The sequence below is a fragment of the Hermetia illucens genome, chromosome 5 (assembly GCF_905115235.1).
Source record: "Hermetia illucens chromosome 5, iHerIll2.2.curated.20191125, whole genome shotgun sequence".
Lineage (NCBI taxonomy): Eukaryota > Metazoa > Arthropoda > Insecta > Diptera > Stratiomyidae > Hermetia > Hermetia illucens.
The window spans coordinates 82,869,656-82,895,456 of record NC_051853.1 but is presented as its reverse complement, the minus strand read 5'-3'; the positions used below and the strand labels follow the sequence as shown (position 1 = coordinate 82,895,456).

At 38.3% G+C, this 25,801-nt stretch overlaps 1 protein-coding gene across 1 annotated transcript in view; it reads left to right on the top strand.

The window, feature by feature from the left end:
• Positions 1-2,189: 2,189 nt before the first annotated feature.
• LOC119656605 (dorsal-ventral patterning protein Sog) overlaps positions 2,190-25,801 on the top strand; it is an 87,700-nt gene continuing 64,088 nt past the window's right edge. The window contains exon 1 of the mRNA XM_038063039.1: positions 2,190-5,063. Coding sequence (XP_037918967.1) covers positions 4,904-5,063 — 160 coding nt within the window. The 5' untranslated portion in view covers positions 2,190-4,903. The remainder of the gene's footprint in view (positions 5,064-25,801) is intronic.

Below are 25,801 nucleotides of genomic sequence, written 5' to 3'. Positions count from 1 at the left end.
TTTATATTTCAAGACTCATTGCGTTACACATCTCGGAACTAAGTTTTTTTCAAAATTTGTTGAAACCTCTCCAACATTCCAAAACAATATGGAATAGAAAGTTGTGTCAAGGGGTACTGAAATGGGTATGTTTCCCCAGGTCCTTTTCGCTAAATTCCACAATGAGGTCAAATGTAACTTTGGAGTGGTCGGGAGTCAGTCGGACTCATATTTACCACACTTTCCACACACGCCCCTTGCCATTCATTTTTAAGGTTTTGTTTGTAAAACAAAACCTTATTAAAATCGGTTCAATGTCTGTCTGTCCTTTTTTTTTCATCGTTGGAAAATGGAAAGGTTCAAAACCTACTGCTGGCTCCTGCCATACAGTTATGTGAGACTTCTACTCACTAAAACCACCTCCTTCTTCTTCCACTCTCCCCACGGGACTGCTATAAGCATTGCATCGTGGGGCTGGATCAGTTCTTAACTGCAACGCATTATTGTTCGCTCCCTTTCTTGCTCTCTTCGCAGTTCTTCATGCGTTAGCTGTTGATGAATCATTTTCAGCTCAATTACCACTTGATTCCAAGCCTCCGTTGATTCCAACATAAACTCCACTATATTTCCAGCTGTTAAGCGCCTGTCTGCGATCGCCTCCAGCCTAGTTCGGTGTGCTGTAAACCTTGGGCAATCAAACACAACATGCTTCGCATTCTCAGCCACGTTGGGCACCATGGTGACTCGTCGTGTCCAAATCGATAAAGATAAGCCCGATAACCTCCATGTCCACTTAAAAACTGCGTTAGCTCGTAGTTTAGTTCCTCGTGGTTCCTTTCAATCCATCTTCGAATGGGTGGAATGACGCGGTAGGTCCAGCGGCCAGTTTGTGCCTCGTTCCATCTCTTTTGCCATTTTGCGATGGATTCTCGCCGTGCTAGCCGTCGAAGTACAATAGACTCACCGATTGCATACATATTGTCGTAGAGACGCCGACCTTCATCCGCCAAGATGTCTATGGGGATTGTCCCTGCCAGTACATATGCTGCTTCTCCTGATATCGTTCGATAAGCACTGCATGTCCGGAGTGCACTTAGTCTCTGTCTGTCCGTCTGTCTGCCCGTCTGTCTGTCCGTCTGTCACAGGCACTTTTCTCAGAAACGGATATACCGATTGACACGAAATTTGTTGAGAAGGTGAACTGTGGACCCCCAGACATGCAGTGAGTGATATCCTCCTACGTTGAGATTTAGGGGAGGTCCCCATACATGTAAAAGGAGGGTGTCAAATTTTTTTTCACCAAATATAATCATGTGGGGTATCAAATGAAATGTCTCGATTAGTACTTTTCGAAGCCGGTCTTAGTTTTGAGATTTGTTAAAAAGGCGGGGAGTGGGAGGGGTGCAAAGTGATGATTTCTTTAAGGGAGCCATTCTCAGAAACTACCCAACCGAAAAATCTGAAAAAAATCATGAAGCTGCCTCTATACGGTATCCAGGCCTCAAAATACTCTCCATATCTCCATATCGATTATCTCCAAGTTTGATCAAAATCATACTATTAGTAACAAAGTTACAGTAGCTCAAAATTGTCTTTACCGTGTAAATTTACAACCCGAAGTACTAAATCTGATATGCTAAATGCATATTCTTAACGGGCTACGTACAAATGGGATAATTCTACACTCAAATATACTCACAGGAGAAGCAAACAAAACCTTACATACCTGAAGCGCCCAGCTTCCGGTTTCCCGACTTGTTCTATATTTTTATTTAAGATTTCATGCTAAGTCGTTTGCAGCAGCTGCTGGAGCATTGTGATGATAGGGCCAACACCGCCAACACACTGGAAATCTTTGTGAATAAAACTTCTCACGTGAGAAAACCACAAAACCTTCCACATCTGAAACGTCCAGTTTCAGACTTCGTACTGTCTCAAAATATTTGTTTCGAGTACGGGTAATTTCATTAAAGTTCAATTCAGATTTTCCTCAACTTCTACTGATCGCATAAACAAAAAATATGTTAATCTTGTCAATCTTTGAGATAATCTTAACCATTTCGGAGGAGATTTTTCTGGCCGTTTCCAGCTCGTCTGATACTAGTTCGAAGCCGCTACCTTTGAGAATGCACTTCGTATTCGTTGGAGGTGTATTGAGTGGAGCAAACGTTACGAGCGGATGGGGCCCAAGTCCGCATTAGTGCAAACCATAGATACAGATTGTCGTTTGTCGGTTGCGCGTATTCGAGGAGTGAGTCTTCAGAGTATCTTTCGTGTATTGTACGTCCAAGACAAAATGCCGTGTGATATCAAAAGTTGGAAAACTTAGCGAAACAAGTCAAGTCTGAGTTTGGAGTCTTGGAAGTCGTCTTTTGAGAACACTAGTCGCTCCGCGGACATGTCTTGCAAGTTGCCGCAGAGCCCCTGCGAGCCAGCCAGCCAGCCGTAGAGTCGGTGCCGTGCCGCCCGATTCTTCGATTCTTCGAGGGAAAAGATTCCGCAGTTCGCGTCCGCGTACTTTACGCCCATTTGCGCCTCAGTGCGCCGAAGACTGTCAACGCGAATAATTCAGATCAGATTCAGATTGAGAATCGTTAATTCAACGTTTCCGCCGCTCAAAACGCGAGACGAGGACGTTCGTTACGAATTTGGTGGACCACAGAATTGGTACTGAAAAAGAGAGGAAAAAGCATAAATAAATAAATAAGAGCCGCGAAACGCATCGAGGCGAGTGATTTGTAGAGTAGGCGCGAGCTTTCTCGCTTCTGGTTTTCGGAGGCAGCCAGGTCTCCGTGGGACGGGGCCTGCAGCCAGTGTGCATCCAGGTCCAAGTGTGATGCAAATTTGCGGAAAATTGCATGCCGTCGGTCTGAAAAGTGCTGAGTTGGTGGACTCGATTGGTGTCGTCAGTTTCCCATTGATGAATCGGAAGAACCGCGTTCTGTAGCGAGCGAACGCAGAAACCGGGACGGTGCCACGGTTCGAGTGCCTTGAGCGTAGGCTCACCCTCGCCAACATAGCCAGCCAACGCTTGAATACCGCTCAAGTCCCATTTTCGCGCTTCAGCGGCGTCAAAGGCCTGATAAGGTGTACAAAATAATACAAATTGTTTTTTTCTGGTTTGGCTCTTTATCTCGGGTAATGGCTGTAGGTGTACTCTAAACCTGCCGAGTAACTCGGCCTCCCGACCGATCGCGGCGTCAATGACTACGACAATGCGCCAGATTTGAAGAATCGCTGGAGCCAGCCGCAGAAAACACACTTAGTTCGCCACAATCACGCCAGCAGAACCTCAGATACTCGCATGAATTATTAAAAATTATCTCGAGAAACGTAATACGTGCACGTACTCCCCGCGAGTCATACACGTATTCCGCGGACAGCACTCCACCGTGGATCCACTGGCGAGTGTACGCGCAGCGAGTAGTGTCCGCGAAAAGTTGCATCGCGCGATCGTGGAAATTGCACTGCGGAGAAAAACAGGTGTAAGTGCATTTCTGGAATTCTCAACTGCTAGATGTATCTGCAAATGCACCGAAGCGCACACTAAACTTTTACCGTGGGAACGAGCGCATGGTTCGATCTTTGGAGGTGTGTTGCAGGTCGTGTGATCTGTTCGAGACAATCACAGGCACACAGTAGCCTGCAGTTTGCAGTCGTCATTGGCAGGAATAATTAATCGCTACCAGGAAAAAAAAACGATAATATAATAATTAATTAGGAGAAGTGAGTGATATCATGAGAGCTGTCGATCAACCGCGGAAGAGGTCTTAAGGCGCGCGCAGACTAACCACCGACTGCTGCTTGGGGGCTTAGCGCAACGCGTTGCAGTGCGTGCGCACGAGTGATATTAGGGCAGGTCGCAAACTAGCCGGCTAACTTAATTTTGGGGGTGTTAAAAGTCCAATACATTGAAGCTGGCCCACAACCCATCTCAGCTCGCGAGGAGCCAACTTTTAGAGACACGATCGGGGGATCTTCTTCGTTTTTAACATTCTGAGTGCGATTCGCAAATTTTTTTTTCTTCCTTCGCTCAATAGACAAGATTTTTTTAAAAAAAAAATCGAATAGTAGTAATGTATCTTTAGGTGAGCTACGCCTGCGCAGGTTACTTTATCACATTTTACAATATATTTGGGTAGAGTGTGTATATCGGGCGGTCTTCACGCTAGATACGACCGTTTTAAAAACGACTGCATTTGTGTTAGCGTCCGTGTCGTATACGTACGCTGTGCGATTGTGTGCGTAAGTATCTATCGGACGGCTCACTGAAAAACGTACGTACACGTAATACTCATGTTCATATTGTAGTCACACATCCGAGTGTGACATGCTTCGCAGATGCTGATATATAAAAAGAACTTTCAACTAAATATTTCGTTATTTTATTCGACGATCGATCCCGCGTGCGGACACTTTACGGAACCTTAAAAAGATTTTTTTTTCAGTTTAAATCTCAGTATAAGTGTTAATGTTCAATTATTCGTTAATTAAGCGCGTTGCAAGGATTAAAAGGAATAGTGCAAGCAAGTTAATAACAATTTTTGTTTCATTCAGAAGTGCGAGTATCTGAACGTGGAGATAAAGTGTGTACTTAGTGTGTGAGGTAAATAGATATTTTTAAAAAAAAAAAATTGGTTTTCGCTGTGCAGTGTACTTAAAAATTGTTTCCGAGTTTTAATAAAATTTATTCAAAGTTTTGAAAATGGGTTCAGCCGATAGCGATGTTGTACACGACAGTTCCCGCCAAGAGTAAGGCTGAAAAGTTTATAACATTGAAAAGTCGTTGGTTTCATTGTGCTCAGATCTAATCTAATCTAACGGAAGTTTGTTGTTGTTTTTTTTTCGTGTTTTACATTTTATCTTCTATATCTCTACCGCTCTATCCAGTTGTTTCGAAAATCTAAAAATCAAATCCGAAATCATGATGTCCCCATACAAGTGGGATATTTCCAAATATCTTTCATTACAATTAGTGTTAGTTTTTGTGCTTTCCTTAGTGTTTAATAACGTTCAAATTGTGAATGGCAGACGTGCTTCACCTGCACTCATCGAGGACGATGGACGACGCAATCGGCCAGTCAGTAAGTACCCAATATTCAATATTAACTATATTAACTACTAGACTATAAGATGCTAAGATAATTTTATCTGTATCCAAAGATATCCAATTTTATTTTTTTCATTTGTGTCGATTCAGTGAAACAAACAACAAACTCCTCATTCTATCACACAGATATATCGCAATCTCAGTGTACATTTTAAATTAAGTCAAGATTCTGATTTAATGACACTATCAGTGTTTACTCCAGTATGAATTCAGTATACAATTATGTTTTTACTCATGTGGAAAATACTAAATCAGGAAAAAATGTGATGAACTGGAGTGAGTCGTTCAAGAAGAATTTAGGAATTTAAGGTAGATAGTCCTGAGAAGTGAGATTAGCATTAGTTTTAGTAGATTAATTAACTCTGAGGTGGTGCAGGTTGTTCATATGACTTTCATTGGAACGCTCCAATTCGTCCTTGGTTATAAAGTAATGCATGCCACTCCCCGCAATCATTTCCTAGGATAAACTTTGCGTCGGCAAACCTCATCCTGACCAGAAATTGATAGTTTAGGTATTAATGTCACAATACTGCTATGTGAACTTTCATACAGGATCCAATTTACAGCTTCACCTATTTTATATTCAATGTCTGGAGCCTCTAGTTTAGCTCTTCAAATGTTGGAAAACAATGCGAAAACCTTTTGCCTTCAAACAGACTGTGATCTGCAAGAATGTAGAAAAATTACTTATTTAAAATTCTCAACACATAATTGCCGGCGGAGCCGAGAACCACTCACTTAGCCAAGAAGATTTCCTAGTAGCTCAGGAATTCATGGAAATTGGTTGGAAGCTATTTTTCAAGATAAGCTTTATATGTTTAGTGACTGAGAATGCCCTCTTGTTTCTGAGTCAGATTTAATTCTTGGGTCATCTTCAAATGTTGCTATTTTGTTGGTTCGATCCAGTAGAGCTTAGAAGACCTCCCTTAGCGAAATTGTACTTGCCTGGTCTACCTATGTGGGCACTGAACCATGAAATTCTTGAAGACTGTTTGGAAGGGAGCAGCTTACGCCTTTCCTGACGACAAGACCGGCAGAAATCCGAAATGATCTCTAATTGGGATAGTATTATTACATTTTGTACAAATGATTAAATAAGAAGTTCCATAGTGCACGTCAGCCCACACCAGAGCCTTTACCAAGTAAAATTGCATTCGCGGTACCTATTAGCATTAGCATGAATTGTCGGCTTTTTTTGAGAGCAGAAGCTTAAAGTCTGAAAACACCGTGGCGCAAAGGAAAAATACCGGCAACCGGCGGGAATTTTTCCATATTAGCTCTAGACCAACAGCAACTACGTCTCTGAAGATACAGTAGGAATATGCCATCTTTCTCAAAAACGGTCTCTATTTCTGCAATATATCTCCGCATTTTTCTCTCTCTAAAGCCTCAGTATTCCTTTCTTCTCTTTTGTATGTTTCCTGTCCACTCCTCTGTGGAGTATTTTTTTTATTGGTTTTTTCTTTCACTTTCAAAAAAGTTGTACTTCAGTTTCATTGTCATCACACTTAATGCAATGCAAGTGCTAAGCCAACGGGAACAGTCCAGCACAAAGCTAACACAAAAATTCATGACGAACTATAATTCGAACCCGGTGCAACGGGAGGTCGGAGCCTAACCAACTGGAGCATCGCACCATCTCTTTTTTGTAGAAAATGTTTTTTTGAAGGTTTCTGCCGTAAATTCTGCTCCTAAACTTTTTAACTTCTTGCTTACTTCATTTCGGAAATAAAATGGGATAAGGGGCTTAAAAGTTTTTTTTATTTTCATACTAAAGGACGGACAGTTATCTTTCGGCAGCCACATGTTACCTCTTCCAGTTCATTTAACTTTTTTTAATGGTGATTTAATGTGAACGTTTAACAGTCCTAAAACTACCAGAAGCAATATTTTGACTGCCCTATAAATTAGGATCCTAAACAAATCCTTAGAAAAAAACAAACAGATTATCCTTAATTGAAAAGGTATTCAGGTTAAAAATCTAAATGAGGCAATTAAAATCAACAGAATATTAACGATTGGAAAAACCCCAAACATCCAGAAAGTTGGTCTTCAAATGATTCCCAAGAATGAACCCCAATATAACTCCACTATTAAGCATTCGTTGAAAAATACCAACCCTAAATGTACCTGCCTTCAAAAATCAACACATAAAAATCTATCTTTTAGCTGTGAAAAACTGTGATTGTATGGTTTGGAGTAGTCAGGGATTTGTAGATTTTAGTGAAATTTTTGATTTAGTATGTGTAGCTATATAAAACATATATTACCAAACCTTTCCAATTTATGGTTATGGTCATTAAACTACCTAGAAGAATTGCCAACAGCAATTCCCAAACACAAGCAATTTCAATGATGGAACGCCTGGTAGACTTTTTGGCTATAGGTTGAACATTGTTAAACATTACAAGCCAGGACTTTTCTTATTCCTGAAAATATGCGGAATATTTTTCATCCTGGTAAGGTTTTGACGAAAAAGTTTGAGTTTCAGATCAATTCTTCCCAGGCAACACAATGGGACAAGGGAATGATCCATTGAAACTTTTTGTTTAAAAAGGACAGAACCTGAAGGAAAATAGTACTTATTTTGCAAGGTCATAACTACAAAGCTATCCTAATTTTGGATCTGTCACAATTCCCAAATGCTTCAACGTCATTTCAGTTCACTTTTTGGCAGCATTTAACATATTTTTGGACATCATTGCAGCTTCATTCTAATTCTTTTAAAGAAATCACCTCAAATTCAGTTCATTCCTTCAGTCTAATTTTTGGTCAGGTCCACCATATATTTTAAGAATCCCCGCTGCAAATTCATTCTAAATTTTGGCCACATCCATCATATTTTCTAAACAAATCACTGTTCAGAAGAATCAGAAAAAATTTCCACTCTATTTGATTAGGCATTCGCAGTCGATGCCAGCATAAAGAAATACATGCATTCTGGCTTCTTTCCGAATCCATAAATCTTTTCATACGCATCTGCCCCTGTTAGCTCCATTCGAGAATTTGTTATAAAAAATAGAATAAGTCGGAAGAAATTCAACTAGACACGCCGTTTCCACCATAAAGCTGAAATGATTGGATGATTTTTCCTATTCACTAATATTTTTTAATTTTAACACGCATATATGTACCGATATTTCGGGAACCACTTGTACAGTGAAGAAGGGAAAATTTGGTCACCGAAAAGTCGGTGCTTACGAGTTAAAATAAAAATTAGTAACGAAAAAGAAACAACATCGACCAATCATTTCAACTAACTTAATCACTAGAAGCACCGGAAGAACACACCTCGACGCGTAAAGCTTCTATCATTGCATAACCCGATATTTCTGGAACAACTTGTTCTCTTGACACCTTGAATGGAGCAAGGGAACAAATTGTTCCCGCAATATCAGTATATACAATAATTAATACTTAACTATCAAAGGAAATCGTTCTTTCACTGAATTTCTTTACTTTCTTCACTGGTAATATTCTAAATTCAAATGAATGGTAGAAAAGGCTTCCTTTATAGCTTAAATGATGTCATTCATTTCGTAAGTACCTTATTTCGGGAACATGGAGAGAAAACTCCATCAGTACTAATTTCACTGTTTTTTTCAGTACGAATTCTTCTGAAATTTTCGGCTCTAAACACCTTAAAACGCAATTTAGTAGACCTTAGTGCAGGGTGGTATTTCCTTGAACTTTTTGTTTTAATTCATGTAGACACATATTTCAAGAGCTGCTTACTCCCTTTTTCAGTACTTCAACCAAAGTAGCTCTGGAAACCTAATTAGGTAATTATATTACTACATGCAAGGTTCCCCATCCTCAAGATCTAACCCTCAAATTAAATAGATGTTTTGAGAATTCCTCCCCAAATGGTGCCGGTGAAACTATCGCTGAGGACTTGGAGGCATCCCTGGAATCATTTTTGGATATTTGGTGACAAATCAAATTATTGGCTTTTTTCTGATTTTTGAGCACCTATTTCCCTGTTTACTAATTTAATCCTTAATCATTACATCCCAAACCTGCTTAATCTACTTTTAGGATTTTGTTTATTTTTAACATCTAAATCAATAAAATAATTATATAATCTCCTTCCATTCTTCCTTTTATTGTATGTTCACTTAACTAATCCAAAAAAATTGAAGAAATCCGATTTTTTATGCCAACATTATGTTTTCCTATTTTAGTAGTCTACACATTCCTTCCGTCTTCGTTTCTGGGTTGTTTGGGTTTTGGGGTATTTCTTAGGTATCAACCTTCTTTCATATTTTTTTTCTGATCTCCTGGCTATCAGTTTTTTGAGCTGTCTGTAGGCCTAAGGCGGGTTGTCCTTCAAAAACGCTTGACAATCTTATCATTGAATCCTCATGAAGGATTGATAAATTGTCTTCCTGGATTTCATTCTCTCATTTCCACTTCTTTGGCCCCCTCCAATTCCAAATATCCCAGGGATTGGTCTCAAAATATTTTGGGGCTGCTACTCGCAATACTTTGTATACTTGAATATCTTACCATTATTTTTTAGGTAGATACTAAATCTAAATAATTGTGAAAGAAACATTTCTGACTAAAAACTACTGTCGGGTTACTGGATCCCTTTAAAAACATTTGAAGACCAACTAGGAGTCGCTTTAATATATTTTTTTAAGAATGTCTTTTCTTCTGGAAGAAGAAGTGTCCATAGAACCTTTTTTTTAAGATTTAAAAGAACAACAGCTAAAGTTCTTTAGAACGAAAAGAAGAAAACTTCCCAAATTCCCCAACTGAATGAAGTAAGAAGTTTCCGCTTTTGGTTGTAGGGTTTTTTATTTTCAGAGATAGCGTATTTGGGAACCAGTTGCTCCTTATATCAGTGCTGTGCCTTCCGAAAATAGACAACTTCCAAGCCAAGAAAAAACAAAAAATCGTCTTGGTTTCCCGATTTCTTGTAGTTTAGTTCTAATAAAACCGGTATCACAATGCTACTTGCAGTTGTATTGAAAAGGGATCTAGTCGCTCTCGTAATGCATATACTTACACTGGTTTTCAGTATTCAAGAAGAGACAACTTCTTCCATTAATACTTAAACTTTGGAAATTGGCAAATCATGATTGGTCTACTGCACACAATGTCACCTATGCCCATGCACCTTTTTCGAGCTGTTTAAAAACTTTTTTTTTCATATCTTGGCTTTACTTTGGGTACCTTTTTTGGAGACCTCGAGTACAGCTTTGCCAGCCTAATATGCCTTCGAATGGTCTTCTTTTTGGGACTTTTAACATATTAACCAACTGGTGAATGGTTGGGGTTGTCTAAAGCCTGGCAGTGGTTCGTACTCATTGAAAGTGATTACCACCGAAGCTAGAAGGTAGAGTCACCAGACTAACAAGCCACGAAATTAAACAACAAAAATGCCGGCCGGAACAACGATGGTGCGATTCAATCCAGATCAGGCCTTTGATTGAGCAAAATGGCGCAACCAATCAAGACGAGCCGACGTCGCCTCTGAAAAAGGCTGAAGAAGAAGATGTGCCATTTTTCAGGGAATTTTTCGTCTGTGGCATTTTTTGTGAATGTAAAGGCTGTTTTATAAGTAATGAACACGTAGCACCTTCGTTGAACAAAAACCCTTTCATGACGCCTTTCTATCAAATCTGAGGAAATCTAGCAATTGGATATGGTCTTTCTCTACTCCCCATTGAAGCTGCAGATGGTCGAATACACTTCAAGGGTACACTTTTTATGCTAATTAACCCAAGGGGAACAAATTCTCAAAGATGTTGTTACAGTAGGCAGCATCCTTGAGCTGCTTCCTGTCCAATTGGATCAAGAACTTTTCCTGCCTGGTGTTAATTTTCGAGTAATTCAATCTAATACATTTGACCGCTTTGAATTTTATTGCATTTGTCCTTTGACACAAACGTATATTCGCGATATTTCCAGCAGATCACCAGCATTGAAGAGAGTTACAATGATTCCAGAAACATCGACATATCTAATAAAAATAAATAAACTAACGAAAGGAAACTGCCCCTGTTTAATTTATTTATTTTTTTTATTGATTTCTCCTTTGATTATCTCTTTACCTGTTGACAGTATTTACGGTGTAAACAGTATTTATATTTATTTATCACCCGCAGTGCTTCGATAAGCAAAAAGGCTATTCATGATGTTATCGTCATAAGTCTTCAAATTTGATCTAATCTTCAATTAGGATTGGATTAGAGTCGTCAACATGCAATCGAGAAATATAATAAAATAGAAAATGAAAAATAAAATATAAAATATAATAAAAATTCGAATGAAGTCCATGTGTCGGTTAAAGAATGTTTTCAAGATTCGTTATTTCCGCCCAGCGGTTGTTACAGGCTCAGGAGTTCAATCCTTTTTATTACAGAAGAATTCTTCATTTATATCTTTATTTACGTTTGAAGTCATACCGGATTCTGTGTATCTACAAGAGTAGAGGTGGTAGCTCCTAGTGAGTTATTATTATAGTGCTAGATGAACCACTAGTCCAAGAAATATATTCCTTCGTTAAATGTTTGGAACTTTTTTAATAATTGTTCGCTTCATAAGCTTACCTATTGGTTTTATCATTGAGAATATACATTTCTAACATCTGGAGTTGACTTTAGCCAACCATTAGATCAGAGTATGGGGAGGCAGTAAATAGTTATCCTAAAACTCAGCCACAAAAAAAACTACTAGCAACTGCTGATTCCTAAAAATCCTTTTTCTAAAGTACAAATATATAGCGAACGCTGTACCTTTCAATATAGATCTGCGTGAACATGCCTACGAAAAAACTCTTCGCCCTCTGAGGAATTATAGTTCACTCTAGGTTAGCACGCAGTGGTGATAAAAACCTGGATCTCCTCTCATTGCTATTTTAACCGTCAAACCATAATCCAAAAACCATAAGCTACAATCTGATCATGTTACACTTGAATCTCCACGATAACTTGTCAATCACTTGCTATTATAAAGTTTAACGCTTTCCTTTTTGGTAATGGTCGTAGGGGAGAAAGTGGTATACCCTCACGCCAAGAATTATCTCAGGGGCCCAGAATAGAGAAACTAGTTATGTAATTGGAAAGCCAACACGGTTTTCACAACGGGCCCAGTGTTTCATTCCTATGACCCTGCAAACCGGATCTCTACCTCCCCTGGATAAAATTACTGATGTAATCCGCAATGTAAATAAATATCCGTAGAAAACACAATAACCAATCTGGGCTAGAGTTATAAATAGGAAATGCATAAATATATCAAATGCAGGCACTTAATTCATCGAGTTGGGCCAAGGATTCGAAAAATAAAAGTAGGTTGTCAAATTACAAAATTTCCTGCGCCGACCATGGAAGAAATCTAGTTAACAGAATTCGGCGAAAGGAAAGTTTTAGGGAAAGACGAATGAATAATACGTTTTGCTCTGGTAAGATGACAGATGGAGGAATGTGGTAAAAATGCAACAGAAGAACTGAGGTGGTGTCAAAATGAACTTTCGGTCAATATAGGCATAAGTTCGTTCAGTGAAATGGGACACATCAAAAATCGTGGGGCATTCGATTATTATTCGGAGAATATTAACTAAAGTAAATTCTATATTTCAAGGTCGAATGTTGCACTTTTTTTTACTAAACCGCTAAAACACAGAGAGAACTCTCGGCTATATTATATACATATATGAGTATTATCTTCCAAGCAGTCAAAATCCATGTCAATCAGGCTATATTCCAAAACAGTAACTCTTTCTTCCATAGCATTTTCACATTCCAAATGTCCATTATGAGTCCACCTTATCGTCATCACTTGTTCGTTTTTAAGGTTTTGTGTAAACACAAAACCTTATTAAAATCGGTTTACCGTCTGTCTGTCTGTCTGTCTGTCTGTCTGTCCGTCACACGCATTTTTCTCGGAGACGGTTATAGCGATTGACACCAAATTTGGTAGAAAGGTGGGAACAGTGAACGCTCACGCATACAGTGAATTACATCCTTTTACGTTGAATTTAAGGGGGGGTCCCCATACATGCAAAAGGGGGGTGTAAAATTTTTTTTCATCAAATATAGTCATGTGGGGTATCAAATTAAAGGTCTCGATTAGTACTTTTCGAAACCGGTCTTAGTTTTGACATTTCTTGGAAACGTGGGGAGTGCGGGGGGTTGAAAGTGATCATTTCTTTAAGGGGGCCATTCTCAAAAACTACCCAACCGAAAAATCTGAAAAAAATCAAGAGGCTGCCAATATATGGTACCTGGGCTCCGAAATACCTTCCACACTGATATCTGCACAAATAAAGTTAATAATAGTATATTACTATAATTTTTAGTAATTCGCTGCAAAACCCCCCTTATGTTATTGCTAGGACCACCAAATTTCTCAACAATATAGGGTGTAACATAGAGCATGATGTTACCAAGTTTGGTGGAAATCGCACTATTGCTAACAAAGTTATAATACGTCAAAGTTGTCGCTTCTTTGCAAATTAAAGGCTATAAATGTCAATATCATCCGAAAGTGGATATTCTCACATAATATTGTATATGCATATATTACGTGCTACGTACTAAGAAATGCACAAAACCTTTCGTACCTGAAGCGTCCAGCTTCCGGTTTCCCGACTTGTTTTAAAAGGTTATGGGCTGATTTACCCTCATTACGTAGGTGGAAGAGCTAGAAATCGCCAACTGTATTTTTATCAATAGTTGTAGCATAGTATGCTGTTTTATCATCGGTAAATTCACTTTGAAATATTCACCACTTTCAACGTGTTAACATTGCTAAAGCCATAAAAATTGCTGAGGCTACTACGTAATGTGGTATTGAGCCATGCTCAGGGGAGCCACAAATCATGATGACAGACTGAAAAACTATGCTTAGCTATTATTTTCTACACATTCGCTCATATGACGGATCTGAAAGAACAATTGGTTTATTTTTGTCACCAACTCAGTATTCGATAAGCCAGCCGAACTTTGATTAACCCGCAGGAATCAGGTGGGACCGCTACGCAACGCTTGACGCATTGAGACTTCCAATGTTGGAGCTTTTATCTAACATACTCGTATATATTAGCACTGATTTGAATTCAGTTGATTGATTTTGAAACATCTGAATAAAGGGAGTATCCGGGACATATTGGTATATCCAAACAACGAGTTCCTCGCTTTTCTTAGATCATACTAAGCAATCTAATCTTAGAAATGAAAGTAATCCAAAATAGAAAGCATTTACATTTGATTTGTGACACAAAATATTCTTGAGCAAATAATTCTATTTGATCTAGTTTTTTCCCGTGTCTGATTGTGTACAGTTGCCGGCACTTTTGGATAACATGATATCATCTTCATCGAGCTCTCTGATAGCTATTTAGTTTTATTATACTTCCCAAACTTAAGTCTCAATAAAACGTCGTATTTTTTTACTGAATCATTCCTTCTAGGTTGTGCATTGAAGATAATAGATACAAAGATAGTCTCATTTTCATCAATTTTGATGGCTTCTACACAAGCATAAAACCATTTTAATTCCAATTCATTCGATTCTTTTTCTCAAGTCATATGAAAACGACGTTGATTGCTTGTTGACACATGACATTCTATGTACACAAGATTAACTCAAAAATCAATAATGCATGACACTTTTATAGTTATGTACATATTATAGAATCGAGCCGTACAGCAAAGTTATATCTTACAAAATGAAAGTGTTAACCTGTCTCGTATGTAGGTACTTATCGCGGCAAGCTGTGAAAATACAATAAAAGGAAACATACAAAGCTACATATCGATATGTGTATAAGGCTATAAATATACAAGAGTGTAGCATTCAAAAATACGCGCCCCTTCAATAGCGGCTGTTATTATTTTATTTGGAAAGTGTCATATTTTGATTCGATTTCGATATTGTTCCGTTGTTTTTTTTTACCTTTTTCTTGTTGCCATTGTAGATACATTATCGGTACAATTTGTTGATAACGCCAAGACCGCGTGGAGAATTTAAGCGCCAATTGGGTGATTTCAAAAGAAATTTGAAGGAAATATGAAGGGTGTGATCATGTCCTAGATAAGACGCAAGCATCAATCAGAATTTGGATGGAAATCAAACCTGAATGGTTTCAAATCTATTTTTTTTATATAATATTTAGCATTTTCCATCACTTAACAAGTAGTTTAAAAAAAACTCAAAGCAACATCATCAAATGAAATAATTATTTTTCAAAAATACTCTACACACATTTGAATGCAGAGCAATGTATATATGATCACCATTTGCCCGTTATTACGATATAGGGTGTCGCTCCGTCGTTGGTTGAAATGCGTTTTAGCTCCCCCAGGACTTTTCGAAAACCTTATATTCCTCATCTGTTGTTCTGCACCAAGTAATCTTCGCGACCCACTCGTCGGCCATGTGTGGGGAGTGGGTTCCATTGCATGGCGTAGTAGCAATGCAATTGTCGCCCCTCTTTAATATGTGACCTATCCACTGCCACTTCCACCTTCCGATCCACAGAAATTTATACTCTTCTTCAACTGTTCTGCGCCATGCATCACTTAATAGTTCATAGTCACCACAAAACGCTCTTTCAAGTGCAAGGGTAACCTGTACATCAACCAACACAGCAATTGATTCAAATCCAGCTACTGTCAAAATCATTCCGACATTTGCTGAATTTGCAGTGCTGCGTAAGTAACGCTTTTCAGCTGATTTAATTGGTATCTAGCAGTGAGTCAATGTTTTTCGTTAATTTATTGCCGATGTAAATGTTTTGAATGCAATTAATTCGTGATTGTTATTACTGGCTGGTTTACTGACGTAAATGTTCCGAATGCACTTGAATCATGGAAACGTCCACAGCTATGATGGGAATTAACAACAAAAAAAATGTTAGAAGGGAACTTCCGCTTCCGTCTTAGAACAAAGATTGAGAACAATTTGACATAAAAAAATAATGAAAAAGTTTCCCTTACCTATTTCATTCTCAAAGGTTCATTACTTACATTCCTTGCCTTTAGGGCTGCACCAGGAATAAAGGGTTTCACTTTGCCCTTTATTAAAATACGCAGGAATTCGAAAAAAGCAAAAAACTCCGGGCTTACGCCATAGAAACCTATTTTTCCTCTCTAATTTGAATTTTCTTTCAATATCATTTACCTATTTCGATTGTTCCAAATTCCGTCTGCGTACAAATCATGGAATCTACTTTTGTAGCAATGGACAATCATGAGCGCGCGTTGGAATTTAAATTTTCTAATAATATTGCGATTTATATTGTTCAAGAAAATGAGAAGAATATACAAACAATGCAAATGAAATTAAGCTCTGAACTTTGAGATTTTCATTCACAGTCAGCTACGATACAAATGGGAATTTTTTTACTATATTGCTGCGTAGTATTGAACGATATAATAGTATTATTTGGGGCTTGGCTACACAATTTATTCTGTTTATGACTCGTATAATATCCGGATTGCGAGCTGATTTAAATAACGGCGAAATATTTTGAGTGAGTAATAATGGTAATTTTTAGAGTACGCCTTTATGAGAGATGATGGAATTGCATTCTTTTCTACGTAGATTTTGTTATAGATTCGATTTTAAGGGAGTCGTCTGCTTTCGGAGTTTCAAGAAATCGTTTTTTTTTTTGTTTTATATATTTTGAATCCAAAAATATATGTATTACATGGTACCTGAAACATAGCTATCTTGAGCCTCTTTGACCCCCTTGGCTTACTTTTCCAGAAGGGTTTAACTTCCGATTATTGAGAAAACCGAAAATAACTCCGCATCGAAGAAGGAGAACTCTACAAACCTGATACTGAAAATTCAATTTTAAAGTTTACCAGTAACGTTTTTCAACTGTGATTTATCGTTAAACACGATTTCGCAAAAGTTGTCTTCTTTCTAATCTTGTGGCAGAACTTCTACTGGAAACATTCATATAATCTGATCACTTTCTTTTTCGTTAGTCGGTAGATATGTCGCTATGTTTACCCGGGAATGAATTGCTAATTTTTGTTTGGTTCCATCTTTGTAACCTCTTGCAAGCAGAAAATATTGGTTAGTTAAAATTCGGTTTTTTTTAAAAATCACTACGAAATTTTAAAGAATTTCAAAATAAAAAAGCTATGTCGGGCAAGCATGGCCAACCTAACACTGATTAAAGACATATTTCATTTTTTTGATTTCATAAAACTCAGATAACTGTTTTCTTACCACCAAGCCGCCTGTGACACTTCTATAACAACCAGGTCAAGGACGCTCCACGATGTCAAGAGCAATTATTCTTAATTTGCAAAAATATATTTTTCAAAACGGATCATGCATGAAAAAAATTAGCAATTCAAAATAAAGCCTGGATTAAAAAAAATCTTAAGCTCGAAAGTAGGCAACCCCCTTAAGGTAGTTTTTTTTCTATAGCTTGGTCTTCCACTGAAAGCTTTGCTTTTTGGGTAGGCGCTATCTCACTCGTACAAAATTTTTAAAAAACGACTTATTTCGCTGAAATAACATTCCTGCTAATTTCAATATCTAAGGACATCCATTGATTACTCCTTGTCTTGTTTTATCCTTATTTTCAAAAGTGATAAAACGGCAAACTTTTTTTGGAATTTTTTCTACTGAAAATGTTCACAATGCATGAGTGTGCAAGTAAGTTCGCTTGGATTGTGAGTTCTACTGTATGATACAACCAATAATGGAGTATCACTTTTTTAAATCTTGGCACTCTATCCTTAAATCCGATCAGTTTGCGACCTAGCCATCAACGTTTTCCTCAAAGGATTTCAAGTTCGTAGGTATCTGGAAGATACACCAACTTAGTAGTTTCTTCATTGCTAGGAAGACATTTCTTTTATGTTGATCGAAAACAGGGCTAATGATTTTTTGTATAAATCCCTAGGTAGGATATACAGATTCGTCCACCCCTACGCATCATTGCTGCCAGATTTTGCCAAGGTGCCTCAACCACTTAAAAAAAAAATAAAAAATAATGATCCTGCTGTGTAAGATCTATTCCTAAAAAGCGTTACAAAAAATAGCATAGAAGACTGAGGATATGACTTCCATCCACAGACGTGAATATCAAGCGTTTATTTGGCATGGGCTGGTACTTTCATTTGAAGGTGACATGGCTCTGATAAATGTCTCCAATCCTAGATTTTTACTTCCTTTCATGAGAATGAAATTCGTCATTCGGGCAGGACTTTAACGAAATCCCATTGTTCTACTTCTCCTCCTCTCTCTTCGATTGATGCCACAAGAGTTTGAATTTAAGGGCTTGAACCCTGTTAGAGTTATCCTGTTAGTTCAAGGCTATAACATAATTCAGAGCGGCTAATATAGTGCATGCAGTGCTTTCTTCAAAATATGGCCTTTTAGCCCTCAGGTACGATTTTAGGAAGGAACACAAATCAGAGCCATTTGCCAATCAAAGTTGTAGGGCTGTCGAATTCTATATCGAAGAGGATCATTTTCTAGTTTGAACAAGCATTCAAGTTTGGTTGTTTATTGAATTGACCTTCACAAGCTTCAAGCGGGAAACTCTCCTCGCTTTACCCCATATTAATAACATCCCCCATGTGTGCACCTAATTGGACTCAGTCCTCTGCAAAGTCAAAAGACATGACATTCAATCGACATCCATTTAAAAGAACATCACATGCATTATCTTTCCATTCAAAAAGGAAGTGTCTCACAAAGGCAAAGTATAGATAAGTAAATCCATTCAACTTCCTCAAAGGCATATTGAATTTCAATAAAAACCAAAAAGAAAATATCATCGCAGTACGCATTCCATTTCGCTAAAAATATTATTTCATGCGAGCAATGGTGGCAATAGTAGGAATCGATGGTTATTTTTATGTGATTTTATGAACAAATGTTTCTTGTCATCAATTCCGATTTTTATAAACGCACTTCCGCTGCTATGTACGTTGGTCTTTTCATTTGGGGATTTTATTTTCTCTCTCCTCCATCGTATGCTTATTCTAAAAGCATATTGAAAGGAGTATTTTCAGCTTGGAGGCTTGCTCAAGTCAGGTGGAAGGAGCGCCTGTCTATTGTAAGTGACGATTGTGCTACACATTTTCAATAGCGACCTTCAAGGCCAAGGTTTTGAACAAAATTAAAGTAAATTCGTCAATCATTTTAGATTTTTAAAATTCGTTTTATATTTTTGAAATTGGGTATCGAAAAAAAATGAATAGACAAATAGATCCCCCAAGTGCACAGTTCATCGACTCACTGACGGATCTTTTTTTTAGTCTTCCTCATCCGGTTAGCTTTTATATGAATTATCTAATCATATTTACTCCATCCCTGTATTATGAAAGGAACTGTTGACGTACTTAAGATACACCCAGGAAATGACACTAGATCTTCTACAAGGTCTATTTTTGACCAGGTAGCTACCAAGTTTCGGCTCGAAGCTTCTCGAGACTGACCAGACTTTTCCTGTCTCTTTTAAAAATACAATTTTGCGTCCGAGTTGAATAAAACCTCAAGATCGTCTGGCGCCACTGTCAATCGCCTTCCTGAATATCGACTGTAGGAATGCTGTTTCGGGGAATAGTTTGAAGATTTTGGGCCATTTTGACGATGAACTTTTACAGATGTGGTATGTGGAAAGTCTTGATAAATATGCTTAATTCATGGAATTTTTTGAAGGAAGTAATCTTGCTTTTTGAAATTGAAGGGACTGTTTGGAGTTTTCTATTTGAAGTATTTGTTCGTTGCTGTAAATTAGCAGTAGTTAGGAACTGGAGGAAACATATAGTGGTTATTAGTCGAGAAGTATTTACTTTTGACTCCGATAATAGCGCAATAGCATTGGCATCAGCTTGCTTGCTGCTGGAAAATTTTCTTGCTCTAGTTGCCGAACATTTCAATTCCGCCCAGAAATTTAGCTTGGAACTTGCGCTCACTTATATTTCAGCTCCTATCGGTATGTTACGTTTTGTTAGGAGCATAAGCATAATTTTTCTATGACGAGGTTCAACCGCGGTCCTCTACTCATGACCGAGTGCTTAACATAATTTAATTTAGCTTTCGCTTATTGTTTTCCGTGTTACACGCAAACAGGATGCATTTCTCTGCCTAGAGTCTCATTTTACGTTATATTCCAGCAGTTGGAATGAACCCCCGGGGTCCAACCGGCCTCATTTGTATTCTTTGCTCGCGATCACTTCTCTCAGATATACCTTTCAAATAACTCTGCAGTCTCTTTTTGGTCTTTTAACGAAAGGGACCCCATTAAGCCTATTCATCCGAACGGATAAATTCATGCAAAGACTAGCATGGTTTACAGGCATAAGTCTCAATTACTTCTGACTTGGGCGGCATATATCACAGAACAAAAGTTGATAAGTTCCACTTCAACAGCCACTGCCTTAATGTCATTAATAGTGCTTCCAAAATATCTGGCTCCATAATGCACTCCTTCTCTGAGTTAGGCTCTGCTTACCTTTCCTTACTCTTCAATTCTCTTGTTTCTCTCGTTCAAAGCAATTTTGAGTATTACTCTTTTCCAATTCCCGGATTTCCAGGGCTATAATGCTATAACGTGATCCCGCGAGAAATACCGCCCCCCCCCCCCCCCCGAAGCGTACAAAAAATTAGTCATAAAGGGACAATTTGGTTGGGTTTTTTTTTGTTAAAAAGGCATTAATTTTTGAAACCTGTAGCCACATTATTAGCAGCTTTGAATGCATGCCAAACGGACCTTAAATATGTATCAAAGCAATTTTTGTAACGAATTCAGGTACCTAGATACCAATTGAATTCCTGAAATGAGATGCGAGAGCCAAATTGGTTCTCTATCAGACTCGTTCCTGGGCCCAGGGTTCGAATCCCGTGTGTTGATAATGAAACTAAAGTACGTTCAAAATAAAATGTTGTTGAGGGGGGGGGGGGGGGGGGGGGATAAGAAATCAGTGTACAGACTACACAATCAATTAACTTGAATAAGAAATGAACGACTGAGTCTTAGTACCCATAATGGTACATCTCGTCATATCTATGTAGAAAGAGTTGCCAATTGATTCTGACCACGTTTTGTGCTCCAGATACGGATTTAATTCTATTTCAATTAATTTCACTTTGCTTAATTCCAACAGAACCTGTGAACTATATATGATTTAGCTAGGCATGCATATTTCATTCAGACTAGAAACTCGTTGAGTTCCTAATTGTGATCAATTGAGTTTGTAAAATAGCGCAACAGAAAGTCGGCAACAACAAACTGAAAATTCTAAATCAAAGCCATTTGAAAGCCGGTTTCGTACTTCTAAAATCTTACAAAATGCTGGAGAAAATTGCCCGTGCATTGAGTTCAATAACATATCGACAACAATGCTTCCACCCCTACAATAATCTCGTTAGCACCCTATCATATTACGATTCTTCCCATCCCGGCAAATATGTACTTAGAATTAAATGCAATTGAGCTTTGTATTTACCACCAACACGCCAAGTAAAAGTCGGGGCAAGCTCCATGAACACTAAAGGATAATCCTTTTTCTATTTTGCTTTTCTTTCCTTCCCACAACCAGGTATTCTGTTGTGACTTTATGACCAAAGGCTGGAAAGTCTTACTTTTATACATAAACATGCGAACGTAAAACTGGAGACCCTGAAATAAAAATTTATCACATTTATATGACACCAACCGCAATAAAAATATTTGTAGGATCAAATTTTGATCGGAAACAATAGAAAATCCACAATTGGCTAATAATTGTGACCTTTCTTCTCATAAATGTTGTTAAAACTCACCTCCCACAGCCAGAAATGCACGGCTTGGTACCGTCTCTAAACGGTCACCAGTTCATGGTACCTAGGATTATACCTAATACTCTTCAATGCCGACCAGATGTCTGGGCTCATTGGGAAAATCCCGCAATGAATTCACCCTCCCAATCCATCCTAGGCTCTGAAAACTGCGAAAACTGCTCCGAAGGGAAATGTCTTTTTCACACAGGACTAGTAAGAAACGTAGGAGGTGGACCAGAAAAAAAATATCGTCTACCTGTCGGCGGAACTACGCCTCATATAGGTAGCTCCGGTAATTGCTACCAGATGGGAGAAGACACAGAGTCCTGGAGATACAACCAAACAATCTGAGTCACACCACCAACAAGCAAACCTCAAACATAACAAACAAAAACTCAGCTTGAGTCCGTTTGTAGTTTGGCTCAGTTTCCTCCTGGCTGTGATTATTTAGGCTTTGGTGTGTGAGGTAAATCACCCTTTTTTGGGATAATCGCACCAATAATACGGGACTGGACTTTGAACGCAACATTGAAGGGAGATCGGAGTAGAAAATGATGCTTCGAAATCCTCTTCATTGATGTGTGTTGAAATAGAAGTTTTACAAATATGGGATTGGGTTTAATTTTGAATGCACTGTCTCACCTTCCAGGTGCAAATAGAGATTTGTAAGATTACTCGGGGTCTGTGAATTGGCAATTACACGATCATTTATTATTGAAAGAAAAGCCGTTGAGAGGGACGTAGAAAACAGATTAGGAGATAGAATTGATTAGTTTTGGTTCGATGTAGCCATTCTCGGAAGAGCTGGTGAATGGACTGGCTCAGAGTTTATTGAGCGCTAAATTATATTGCATCCGCGAAGCGGTTACATAAGTTTAAGCGCTTTCCAATGCGACTCCGAGTGTATAATTAAAGATCCTAAAATCTCGTCTGCTATTTCCAATTTACTGTCCATTTCTAGTGGTTACGTTAGTGTACAACGTCTTGCACCTTTTAATACCTCAATTATGGCCATAAAAGTGAAAAGCGAGTCCATATAAATGCATAAAAATGCATTGAATGCATATTACATCTCCTATTTGAAAAAGTCCAGTCTGCTGGCAATTTCTATGAAGTTTCCAGAGGACATTAAAATCTACATAAATGGAAACAATAAAACCGGTCAAAGTAAATACTGTAACTAACTAAAATAGCATTCCCTTGGTTTTTCGTTGCCAACTGACGTCGTCGCCGTAGCGCTCTTTCGACAACAATATTTGACTCCAAATCGGGGCATGGCGTTTTCTGATCGCATTCCACATTGTTGCAGTATTTTGCGGTATATGCGCTATTTAGAATGTGCACCATTTACATTCGCCGCTTCCATTACCATTACCATTTCGAACGTTGTTATGTTATGATTGTGACGCCAGGTCACCATTCCAACGTAAAAAGCGAACCTAGAACTTTTACATTCAGCCTTTATCAAACGAGCAAGCATCGAGGTATGCACAAGGTATACTAACCCATTAAGGGTATTACACTCTACAGAATGCAACAAGCATTCTATAAGTTGCTTTGTCTCAAGGATCTTGTCTTTCTACACATGCGAATTCATAGATACATCTATGTAGATTTAAGTACGAAGAAAATGGGCAATAAAGATCGATCGTTGACCCATACGTGGACCATATTATATGATTCATAAAGTGTAGAGTTTTCGCTTCATTTCAGATTCAGGAGGAAAACATGCAAAAAAGTTAGAAAAAGTGTAAAAAGCCAATAAAACATTATTTGTTGCATGGATACACGAATTCTCGCGGAGCCACATAATAGGTGCAAAAATTGGTTGCACCCACAGGAAATTTACATTGTCGTTTCTTTAGGAAGATATAATAGCGTCTAATGTAAACGCTTGCAATGCAGGTTATACAGATACGAATAGTATCCACATATATCAGAGATAGATTGTGTCTTTTGTGGATACAAATTGAAGACACAGCGGAAATTTATTGTTGATTTACTTTAACTTCAGCCGCGAAGCTCTTCTTCCACCTACGCTTGAATAGAAAGGAGGAACTTCTTTATTGGGAATGGAGACAAATACATAAATTAAAGTATTTTCTTGCATTTTTGGAAGTTGGTAGTAAATTCGACGACTTTTCTAATCAGATTTCGCTATCCTGAAGTCCATTATTGTTTTTCTATTTAACTCTAGAAACCTACCCTAGCAAGATATCGCTCCTTCCGCTCATAAAGATTGTTTTGGATAATATAAATTATTTATGATGATTTAACCTTAATATGAACGTTTTTCTCTGATAACTAGCAAATCTTTGAGGGTAAAATCAAACATAAGGCTGCAATCCAGCCAGGCTTCAAAGTAGAGCTTCAGGATTAAAATTTGGAGACTGCTGTTAAATTAAAAATACGGGGTAGGTTAGGTTACACAAATGGGGTGAACACAGTCATCTTTTGCTCCTAGTCAGAGAATTCGCTGCGTACCTTTCGTAGGCAAAGCAGTGAGTTCGTTGGGAAGGGCGCCAAAAATGTATCGTCATCTTAAGCCTGAGGAAATCGAGCAGTTGTTTAAAAAATGCAGGAACGCTTACACTGCCTCTTTACATTTGCTCTGCCATTTCAACATTTTGAAAATTATAGGCTAGGAACTTTACTAGGATTCTTAGGTCTCCCTTCTTCAAGGACAGTAATAATACCACTTCACAAGGGGGGGGGGGGGGGGGGGTTTCTGCGAAAACGGATTCCAGACCGACCCTTTTTGCCTCAATATTGGAGTAGTTGTATCGAATACAATGGTATCATAATATGAGATAACATGGTATTCGCGGTAGAATAAGTTCCTAGAAGAGTTGACTTAATCCTGAACCTATAATCGACGATTGCATTGCTAGAGGTACTAATTAAATCGGCATATCGTGAAACTAGCCTCAACCGCACCAACTATGTGACAACAACGCCGGATATCTTATGCTACCTCTGCAGCCTAACTTACTCCCATGGCTTTGTTGGCAACCATTTTAACCTTCTTTGACCACTTTCCAAACAGCCTTGCCAAAGCTATTCACCATATCGCGGTTTTCCAAATCGGGCCTCAACCTCCAGCAACTTATGTCGGCTTTGCGGCGGTATTCTGCCTCTGCTTTAACAAATGAAACCGACAACAACCACTTTTTTAAAAATTGTATATAATATATAATAATAAGGAGCTTCGCAAAATTAGAATGATCCGCCACCCTGCAGAGTTGGCATTTTCAAGTTAACAAAGCCTACTGTGGTTTTCTTGTTAGCATCGAAATACATATATAGTTATCCCAGCGTTATCTCAGTTTTGCACCGCGGACACTTTCCTTAAGCTTTACTTCTAGTTAAAGTTTTTGTTTTTTAGTTTAATGACAATCGAAACAGTCCATATCGCAGGTATACAATTTGCTATTGCAGTATATTCCCCAAGAGTTCCGAAATTCTCTGCGTAATTCTTGTGTTCAAAACGTCCAATTCCCTTTTGGAAGCTTGCCTGAGAAGCTGACTTCCAACGGCACATAAGATCGAACTTTGAATGCGAAACTTATTTTTTTCTGGACTCCTTTTGGGATTTCATTATGATGGTGACTGGGCAATAGCTTGCGTGCCTCGTTAATTGGCCCTATTACTCCTTTTCTTATTTCTTCTTATTTTCACAGTTGCCGTCTAGGTATGACATACAGGACATCATCAAAAAGAATAAAGATAACATCCGATAATAATACCGTTAAGTGTTGAAGAATTAGCTTTATCAGGGTGTAGAAAGAATGACAGGTATTCCTTCTAAAATGGGTACTCCTGTGTAGTACGTTGTCTTCAGAATCTAAGGAGTCACACGGAGCCGTCTGGTGAATTCAGTGGTGGAAGACATAGTGCTCGATATATAATTACCTTTGAGTGTGGCCTTAACTGTCGCTTTGTTTATATTATTCTGTAAAA